The following is an 11,115-nucleotide window of genomic DNA, read 5'->3' as shown; positions in this document are numbered from 1 at the left end:
CATCTTCCCATGGGGCTGTGCACATATGTGTCCTATGCTGAGAAACATTCCTCCAACTAGCAAAGTATTCTGTGATATCACGTTAGAGAGATACCCTGGGAAACTGTAATGCCTGTTTCCTTCAAACTGCTCCATGATGTAAAATAACACGTAAAGAGCACTGAGCAGAGCGTCTTGGATATAGTTAGTGCTGAGTCAAACAGATATCATCATCAGCAGCAGCAGCATCATCAATTGGGCCACTGAAGAATAATTACTAAATTGGTGGCCTAAACAGTGAATCTACCTCTCAACAATTCCAGTCTTGTTTAAAAAGGCCAAATTATAAATAAATCTGTGACTGTTTTACAAACATATATTAATAGGTGGTTGTAATATATTGAAATTTTCAAGGTTATTTCAGTTTGAGAATTCTGTATTCTTTTAGCTATACCCAAACTGAAACAACTGATAGATTATATGAAAATACTCCAAGTAGGAAGAATATTCTTTATAGTAATATAAGGTTCTATTTTTTTAATGGAAAAAGATTAGGGAAAAAATCTATTTCTGTATAACAAATATAATTTTGCCCATCTACCTTATAAGTATAAAAATAGCACAAGAAATACAGATAAATCTAAATAGAGAGTCCAAAGAAAGATATTTCATAGAAAGTATTTTATCATCAGAACAGTACGGTTTCCTATGTTTAAGATCTATTTATTATGTTATTTTTACAAATAGCAAAGTCCCTCGTTTTTTTCCCAGCTTAATATACATGAATATAGAAAGCTATTGGTTTCCACACTGCCCGCCCCACCTCCACCCGACTGGGTCAACAGAGTTGCAGACCATGGACACCTCCTGAAGGACGCGGTCTACTCCTCAACCCAGTCTTGAGCTCTGGCATGCCAGTCAGTCATCCTCTTGTTGATTTCTCTTCTGTCAAAGGAAACCAAAACTACATTAAAATAGCTCATTCTAACTGGAATATCTGTTCAGCCAAATATTTTTTAGAGGTCTTGGCAAAAGACGTGGGTGAAAATTATCACGGAAAAACATGCCTGAACTCATTCACTGAACCAGTTTATCACTTTGGTTCCACGGCACATTATCCTCAGGTATTTGAATATTTTCTACTCTGTTCCACAAGTACAAACATTCCTACCCAGAAACACACACAAATACAAAAATTCACTTTCCCCCTTGAGTAACCACAGCAGAGATCTGATCTCTTCTTAGTCTTATAATAGCACACATTCATTCTTCAAAATTAGAACTATGAAAATTAGTCAAAAAGCGTGCACATCATAAAAGCATTTTCCTGACACTGTAGTAAGTAAATTATTCCTTCAGCTCACATTACATACTCATTACAAAATGATCTAATTAACTCAGTAATCCTGCTCCCTTAGTTCATAATAATCAAATAAAAGCATAGGTAGTATAAGACTAAAAGGAAATATTAAAGAGTTAATTTAAAAACAAAGATGACTAGCATACTAAGCACACACAGACTTTACCAGTTTAAGAAAATCAATGAGTTTGTGAGCATCTTCCCCAGTGGAGAGGTCCACGAAGTCCTTGGGCAGTCGGTAACTCAGATAGGGACTGGGCTGGACTGTGACCTCGCTGTTTGTGCAACGGAAAGCTGGAGAATCCTTTACAAAGAAACAAAAGGGATATTCTTTGAGAAATATTTTTTAAAGTCTATTTTCTAAACTGAAAAAGATCTATGTTCCCTTCTTTACTAAGTAAGGAAGAAAATAAGACTTAAATAAAAGGCATTTAAAAAACATTTTAAAAAATATTTTAAAATATTAAAAAATATTTCTACATATTCACTAAGACATAAATATAAGTATCTGAAAACAGTGTCCTCAAGGAGAGCTGGGTCGATCCCTAAATGCCACTGGTGTGCAGCCCCCGCGTGCTGCAAGCGAGTCAGGGATCTCCTTAGTCCCGGCCTGGGCCAGAGGCCAAGGCTGCTTATCTCTGGCCTCGAGCGATCTCATACAGGCCGAATGCTTTATACGTATTATCCTTCCTTCAGGTGCACAGTTAGGAAACACTGCCTTAGAGAATCAAGTCCATGGTGAGGGCAAGTCCATGGTGAGGGCAAGCGAGTGCTTGGGATTCCTAACACTTCCTCGCTTCTCTCACGTCACTTAAGGATCTCTCTCATCTCCTATGTAAAACTGCATATTCGAGCATCACACTGAACAAGTCTTCACATTCTTCAATGTACAGGCGACCCTTGAATGGCAAGGGTTAGCAGCACTGGCCTCCTGCGTGGTTGAAAGTCCTCGTGAAACTACAGCTGGCCCTCGGTATACATAGGTCCCAACCACAGAGCTGACCCTCGAACAATGCCGGCTTGAACTGTGTGGGTCAACTGGGAAAAAAATCTGCATAGTAGTGGACCTGCACAGTTCAAACCCATGTTCACGGGTCAGCTGTACTTGCTTAGAGCCTACATATAATGTTGACATCTTGCCTTGTACCAAAAAAGATTTCAGAGACAGAGGGCTTGGGTTTGGACTTTATGGGTGGCAGATATCTAGGTGAGGGATGGATGGGGTCCAGCAGATGGAAACAGAAGGGAAATCTGAACGGAACAGTACCTAGAAAGCAGGCCATATCTTGTGAAAGACAGACTGATCGTCTGACAAATATTTATGAAACACCTACTTTGTGCTGGACCCTGTTCTAGGTATGGGAGATAAAGTGGTAAACAGGACAGGCAGACAACAAAGAAGCAAACAAAGAGATTCACAAGATCATTTCAGACAGTAAAAGATGTAATAAAGACAAAAGAGCGGGGCGCTCTAAGAGGAGAATGGGGCAGACTCCTTTAGACGGGCGGTTAGGTGAGAGCTTGCTAAGGAGGGGAGGCGGCACTGAGAGCTGGAGAGTGTGACGAGAGCAGCTGGTGCGGTCTGGGCAAAGGCGGCCTCGAAGGCAGTGCGGGAACCGGCGCAGAGACGCACGGGCAGGAAGGGCTCTGCGGCCTCGACAAACAGCTGGCCCCGCGTGCAGTGGAAGATGGGCGGGGCTGCCGTCGGGTAAATGGCAGTCAGTTTCTGTTTCCCTCTGCCACCCCCAACCTCCGATATAATGCTGTTTAGATTAAGAGGAAAGAAAGGATTTGGATCATAGAGTGACCCTTGTACAAACTGTTTCTATCCAGTAACCGTGTCCCTCATATTTCAAAATAACTCTGTGCTGAATAATTTACATTCTTCGCCTTGACACTCAGACTTAATGGTCCACAACTGTAAGATAACAGCAGAAGTAAAATTCCCTCACTCACTAATTCAAAGAACATTAAGTGGGCCTGGCAATGTGCTAAGCCCTGCGGATGCACGGAAAACAAGAGATGCTACCCTGTGCTCAGAAGCTTGCAGTCTAAGGGAGGACACACGCAAGTCAACAGGCAGGCACCACGCAGCAGGACAAGTGCCTCAACAGGGAGAAAAATGAACCTGAGTCAGGCCTAAAAAACGGGGCCCAAGAGGGTCCAGGACAGAGTCACGATGAAGAGAAATATTGCAGAGATGGACAAAAGGAAAGGAGTTCACCCTGAAGGCAAGGCGGCCAGAAAGCCAGGGATAAAGCGCGTGTCATGGAAGCCAAGGCAAAAGGCGCTATAAGAACAACAGGGTAACACCTTCACCGTGCCAACCAGCTAAATGAGAGCAGGGCGGCACGCTGTCCGCCGGAATTAGCAACGGGTCAGGGGAGCCCCTGCCAAGAGCAGGAGTGGCAGGGACCGGGGCTAAATGGCCACGGTCTGAGGAGTTGACAGGTGAGAAGCAGCAGGCAGCAAGGCCAGGTGACCATCTAAGGAAGCCGCTGTGACGACATACAACGATGCAGCAGGCACAAAAAAGCAAGTTACGTGACAGCACGAGGGAAACGAGTATGATCCCACTTATGTAAAAATGTGTGCTGGCTGTATCCATACAAAATTTGCCTGGACAAGTATTAACTCAAGTAGCCAGGATGGCTATTTCTAGGTGGTAAGATTTCCAGGCTTGCCTCTTTCCAATTGTTTTATTTTTTTCAATAACCATGTAAAAATAAAACTTTTTTAAAAGGTATAAAACTCTCATAAGATAACACTAAATATTATGAAACACTCAGGATATATAAGTTCATATGTAGTATGATCTCATTTATTTAAAAAGGTTTCCATATATGCAGAAAGGCATGTATTAAAATACGAGCAGTAGGTCTTCAAGGTGGTAGGATAATGGGTGATTTTAGAATTTCCTTTAAAAATGAGCACGTATTACTTTCATAGGTGGGAAAACCTTTACAAAGTTGTTGAAGATTTTGTTTTTAAGAAGGCAGATATCTAAACATGGTTAACTACTGAGAGGTAGGAGTTGGTAGACAGGAAGAGACAAGTTTGGAGGTTCGATGACAACAGAACTGAGTGAATTTTCGCCAGCGGATTCTCTTTTCCTCGGAAGAAGAAAGTGAAATCTTTTTTGGAAAGAAGAAAAGGATGGAGGGTCCGAGGAGCGTAGTGGATAGGTGTGAAATAGCCACCGTGGATGATGGGCAGAAAGCTAACGCGGGAAACAAGACACTGTAAAATAAGGGTCTACTTAAAATTGGGGTCATGACTGTGAAGAGACCCCAGTCTACGTCTGGGCAAGTCCACTCTACTGGTGTCAGCAGCCCGGGGCTAGGATCGAAATAAGCAGACATGGGAATTGACCCCTGGTCAAGAGTCTTCTAGGTGGGCAGGGCAGAGGAGCCAAGAAAAAAAATATCAGTTGACCATTATTTCTTTATGTAAAGCTAAATGGATGAATCTCCATTTCGCCCCTTTTCTGCTCACCTCTACAGACACGAATCTGTTAGTAAATCTGTGTTAGTCTGCACTGCCCATGGGTACCAGTCACTGCCTATCCAAGCACCCAGATAACTGGCAATTATTGAGGGGATTAGAAGGCTTCCCTCATGTCTTTTAAACCATCTTACCTGCTCCAGAGCATCTCCTTCACTAAAATCACCTTTTAAGTTTCTTCCAGATATCAGTTCTTCCCAAGTAAAGAGCAAAGAGTCTGTTACTTCACCAAATGGATTAAAATCGATGAGCCACACCTTCCCCTGGAAGACAAAAAGAAAAATTAATAAACACAGAATAAAAACATTTAAACTCTATACTCTGTCTTATCAGAAAGATCTTCCTATCATTTTACCTAAAAGATAATCTTAAAAAAACATTGTAATTTATTTCAAAAAATAGTTTTACTCCAGGTTTCACTGGAAAAAGAGCGACCTGCACAAGTCAAGTGTCATAGCCTTATCTAAAGGTAAGGTTACCTGTGAATGCAGAGAAGGGACCTAGGAAAAAAAGCCTGACAAAGACATATGTTCTAGGTCCTGCTTCAAACCACATGAGAATTTAAAGCCAAAAATCAAAGCAAGAAAAAGGAAAATCATAACAAGTTACACCACAGTAGCATTACTGGAACGCTTTCAAGGGTGTCTTTGATTATCTTTTGTGATTATTTTTACCCTGCAGAGGCAGGAAAGAGCCAGAAGTTCTGGAGAGCACCATTCCTCACCCCTGAGAGGCTGTTACTGCAAAAGGTGCATTTTTTTAAATGTAATACGTTTGTCTATATGTTAGAGCTTACTAGCACACGAAGGAGAGATCTAAAACCACCATCAACCTTTAAAATAAACTTCTATCTCCTACTCTGAGAGTGGAGGAGGGCAATGTGACAGGCTCCAGGCTCAGAGAGAGAATCCTTCTGATGGCTCAGACTGAGTTTGGTTAGAGTCGGGGGCATCTCAGGATAAAGTGATGGAGCTCTGACATTACAGAGCTGGGGAATCTGTGAAATCCCGCCAAAACACTAAAGCCAACAGACGACCACAGAGACAGGTGTAACATTTAGCAGCTACGTGCTTCCTTCAAATTTTTATCTTTGCTCCTCATGATTTTTCTCATTGAAACATTCATATATAATTGCACCATTTTGTTGTTAATAACTAAGTTTTTCTGTAAATGTGCAGTAATCATGTCTTGATGAGATGTGCGTGTGCAAAGTCACATATGCCTAAGGAACTAGGCCACAGAGCCAGTGTGACTAATATCTAGCACTGTTTCTCATCTGGTTAAATGAAAATTTTAAGGAAGATGAAATATCTTATTAGGACTTGCTTCCAACATCAGAAACATCTAGTAAGTGGCAAAGAACCATTTTAAGAAGTTTGCATCACACTATTTCAGCAAGTTTATTTTATATAATCCCCAAGAGAGATCTTATAGCTCTCTCTTGCCACTTGACTTGGTTCCTCACATCAGCTTGGCATCCACCTGAATATCCTTTGACTATATGAAACAACGTCACCCATCAACTAACTTCTTGGTGTGATGTCAGCTTTGCTTCCAGGGTGATTACTAAGATGTCTTTGACATAATGAATGTTATTTTAATAAAATGGGAATTTTATAGTCCCCCAAACTCTTTCTACTTAATTTTTAAAACCAGTAAAACTATCTCATTATTAAAAGAAAAAAAGTTATTGCACCTGTTAATATAGAAATATTAAGTACTATAAACTAAAAATATGGCATACTGCCAAAAAAAATTGAAAAACAAAAATAGATCACCACTGTTCAGACCAATAGCCGGCAGAGTTTGTTCTATAGTTCAGAAGCCATCCTCTAAGAGAAAAATAAAACCAGCTATACTCAGGCATAAAACTATCAAGATGAGGATTTTTATAGCTATAACATGTGACATCTCAAGCACAAAACATCCTGAGAAATTCTGCTTTTAGGCAATCCATCAGATAAGAAAGGCCCAGTAACCTTCCTGCAATCTACCAGCTGACCACCCCTCACCCGCCAAATAAATCTCTATGTACCAGACACTGTGAGGGAATTGGGGCCTAAAAGCTAGTAACATACAATCTATTCCTTCAAAGACCTCAGCCCAGAACAGGATGTGTGTGTGAGCACGCACGCACGCGCACACACACACACCCAAAAAAGAGAAACAAAAACCATCCAACAATTACAGTACGGAGGGGCAAATGCTTCAATAGAGGTGAGAGCAGGGTATTCCAAGACGCTAGAACATAAGAAGTACCTAAACCTGTATGGTGAAGCTGGAAAAGCTACCCAAAGTAATGGAATTTGAAGATATCAGTGATGATCTGGGAGGAAAAGCTGACCATTTCAGGGAAAACAACAAGAACAGGTGTGACGGCCATGAGATGGCAGCCCACTCTGCGAAGAGGTTGTTTTCTAGAGTGTACTGTACCTGAGGGCCCCAGAATGTGGTGGGCTAAGGGAACTTCAAAAGCCTCCTGTTCCAGACAGGATGAAATTCAGGTTAAAATAACCCCTTTAAATGTATAAATGAGATTACAAGAAAGAAAGGGGATCCCAGGAGACAGAAATGAGGAGGAACCTGTGAAACAGAAAAAGGCATATAAGCTGATGCAGTGGGAACCCCTGGGTGGTCTTCCTCCCGGGCACCTGAGGGCAGGGTTTATTGTGCACACAGGGCCAGGAGTCTGGCCATGAGGAAGGGAGCCAGAACGAAGACGTGACCTTCCGAGGGCGGCTGCCTCAGTAAAGGGAGTATGAGAAAAAGCTCCTAACGACTGGACTAGGAGACAAGGAAGCGTGTCATTCTGTGACTGGGGATTGAGGAACATGGAAGAAGCAAATGAAAAATTTGAAACAGAATCTTTGGGATTCCCACAAATAAAAATACCGAGCTCACTAAGGATGAACTCATGGTAAGATAGACTGGTTTACAAAACCAAAAAGAAATAATCAATGTGAATGAGTCTGCAAATACAACAGCCAGGGGTTAAAGCCCCAAGAACTGAGGAAAATCATCATCAATATGAAAGTTAACATAAAATAAAGATATCAATGTTAAGACAACTGGATAAAAATCTAGAAAAAGATGAAGTTAAATCCATATTGCATACCAGGACAAATGCCAAACAGATCAAAGATTTAAATGTAAAATAATAACTCATAAAAGACCTAGAAAGAAAAACGAGAAGGTATTTTTTAAATTATGACTCAAGTTCGTAAGTCATAAAAGAAATAATATATTTGATCCTCAAAGCAAAAGACTAATAAACTAGGGTAATCCCAAAAGCTAAATCTCTACAATATATTAAGAGCTCCTATATTTTGAAAGAAAATAAGACCAAAAATAGAAAAGATATGAAGCAACAGTTCACAGAAATGAATCTTTAGTACATGAAAAGATCAACTGAATCCTCACTGATAATACAAAAAATAGAAAGTTAAATCATACTGAAACATCATTTTTCATCTACCAAAACAACAAAAAAGCTCGAGAAAGTTTGCCCATATACTCTGCTGACAAGCGTTGAGGAAACATCCAGGTACGCTGCTGGTGGGATTATATGGCATAGCTTCTACAAAGGATAAACTGCAATATGTATCAAAATCAAAATGCATTTAGCCTTTTGGGCTAGCAATCCCACTTCTAGGAATTTATCCTGTAGATATACTTGCACAGCACACATATGAAACAACAAGTACATGGGACGTTCACCACAGCACAGTTTGCAAAAGACGAGAAACAATTTATGTGTTCATTGATGGAGAAGTTACTAAACAAAGTATACAGTGTACCCACATAACAAAAACACTATGCCATTTTAAGAAGTTGAAAAGCTAAGATACTTCGCTTTAAAAAAAAATGCAAAAAAAAAAAAAGCGAAGTGCAGAATGTATATCATATATTAACTTGTGTAAGAAAGGTAGAAAAAAATAAGTATATCGCTTGTTTTCGTATCAAGAAATACTGGAAGGACGTATAAGAAACTAATAAAAGTAAACCTGAAGGAGAGCAGAGAGTCAGGGGTAAGAGCAAGACTTTCCATGTACATTTTCACACTGGTTTAACTTTTGAACGATGTAAATGTATTATCAGTTAAAAACTTAAAAATAACTGCGTAGATTTGCACAGCAGTGTTTTTGCCAGGGGCAAGAGTGCAGGGAGGATCACAAGGGACTTTCAGGGAGTGATGGAGTAGTTCCACACCAACAATTTAGTGGTTACACAACTGGATGTGTTGTCAAAACTCACAGAACTATAGGCTAAAAAGGATGAATTTTACTCTATGTAAATTATATCGCAAAAAATCTAAGCAAAAAAAAAAAAAAAAATCAGTGGTTTTAAATGACTGAAAATATAAAGAAATCAAAACCCTAAGATACAAGATACTATGAAAATAAGGATAGGCAGATTTGAAAATTAACCAAACGGAACCCATAGAAATGAAAAAATACAGCCGATACAATTTAAAGCTTAGTGAATAGGTTAAACATAGCAGATTAGACATAGCTAAAAGAGAACTAGTGAACTGGAAAATATATCTGAGAAAATTACACAACATAATACAGAGACAGAAGTGGAAAATGAGAAGTCAAGAGACATGAGGATAAAGTGAATAGCTCTAACATACCTGTAAATAGAGTTCCCAAAGCAAAAAGACAGAAAAGAAGCAATAATTGAAAAGATAGCTGAGAATTCTCCATAATTAATAAAGAGAATGAATTCTTAGACCTAGACAACATGACCCAAGAAAAGAGAAGAGAAGAAAAGAAGACAAACAATAACAGAACAATGTCTTCAAAATGCTGAGGCAACAGAACTGGTCAACTAAAGATTCTATACCCAGTTAAGCCTGTCATCAAGCATGAGGCTAAACAGAAGCTTTTCCAGCCAAGGGCTGAGAGAACTTACTATAAAAGGATATACTGCTAGAGGAACTGGATCCACAAAGCAGTGAGAGGCAAGAAGCAGTGGTGAGCTAAGAAACTGGACAGCAAGAAATTGTGACTAATTGGGGAGTATAAACACAAAGTGGAACTAAAAATCAGAAATCACATGGAAAACAAACAGGACTGGGAATCAGTGTTCAAAGGCCCTGGTATTGTGAAGGAGCCACAGAAAGTGAAACTTCAAAGCTTATTAAATACCCACATTAAGATTTAATGGTGTCTATGGCCATGCCGCCCTGAACAAGCCCGATCTCGTCTGATCTCAGAAGCTAAGCAGGGTCAGGCCTCGTTAGTACTTGGATGAGAGACCACCTAGGAAAACCAGGTGCTATAGGCGTAAAAAATAAGGGATTGTAAGCTGACAAGGTCCTTGCAATCTGTGAGGTCAACCAAGGGTTGCCTTGCCTAAAACATAATAATAATAAAAAAAGATTTAATGGTAACTACCAAAATAATAAAAATAAAACATAAAACTTTAAAATTATTGGGGTAGGGTGGGGGGAGGAACGAGAGAATAAAGAAAAATCAGTAATGTAAAAGAAGAAAAAAGCATACAAAAGCAAAGCAAATTGAAACTCAGAATGGTGGAAAACATTAAATATCAAATATAATAAATACAAACTACATGGTTAAATCAGAAATTGTCAGTGATTAAAAAAACAAAACCAGTAATATGCTACTTCAAAGATACACACACACCTAAAACCTAACAGCTAAGAAGAAAAAAACTGAAAAAGATAAATTCTAAGACCAAAAGAAAACTGTACCAACACTATCCATTTGAGACAAAATGTACTTTAATGCCAAAAGCACAAAAGCATTATTAGAGACAGAGAGGGGGTCACTGCCAGAGGTTGACAATTCACTGGGGAAACAGAATCATGATGAACTATAGCACTGGTGGAAAGACATAACCTCAGAGTATAACACAAAGATAGAATTAGAAAGCAGATGTTAACATAACCCTATTCAGTAATTGATAAGTAAACAAAAAGATAGAAAAGACATAGATTTTTTTTTAAGGTTTTAAAGTTTTTAAAAAGATTTTTATATGGAAAAGATTAAACACATACAAAAGTAGACAAAATAGTATGAAAAACCCCATGTATCCAACATGCAATTTCAATAGTTATCTTGTTGATCTCCATGGTCAACCTTGTTTTACCTATATCGCACCCATTCCCTCCAAATCTGTATTATTTTGAAGATATTCTCAGTTTATTTCATTCATAAGCTATAGAAGATTTTAACAAGATTATTAATGAGCTTAATCGAACAAACATTTGCAGAATACTTGATGCACAGAAATTATGCTTTTCT

The 11,115-nt window shown here is 39.2% G+C and overlaps 1 protein-coding gene and 1 pseudogene across 1 annotated transcript in view; one reads left to right on the top strand and one right to left on the bottom strand.

Moving 5' to 3' along the window:
* Positions 1–645: 645 nt before the first annotated feature.
* CDC123 (cell division cycle 123) overlaps positions 646–11,115 on the bottom strand; it is a 45,162-nt gene continuing 34,692 nt past the window's right edge. Inside the window, exons 11-13 of the mRNA XM_006906966.3 lie at positions 4,978–5,106; positions 1,506–1,643; positions 646–924 (exon numbers count right to left, since the gene is read on the bottom strand). Of these exons, the coding sequence (XP_006907028.1) occupies positions 898–924; positions 1,506–1,643; positions 4,978–5,106 (294 nt within the window). The 3' untranslated portion in view covers positions 646–897. The remainder of the gene's footprint in view (positions 925–1,505; positions 1,644–4,977; positions 5,107–11,115) is intronic.
* LOC112475671 lies at positions 10,014–10,132 on the top strand (annotated as a pseudogene).

This window comes from Pteropus alecto, unplaced genomic scaffold (assembly GCF_000325575.1).
Source record: "Pteropus alecto unplaced genomic scaffold, ASM32557v1 scaffold11, whole genome shotgun sequence".
NCBI classification, from domain to species: Eukaryota; Metazoa; Chordata; class Mammalia; order Chiroptera; family Pteropodidae; genus Pteropus; species Pteropus alecto.
The sequence above is the reverse complement of the archived record's forward strand: the minus strand, read 5'-3'. Positions and strand labels throughout refer to the sequence as shown.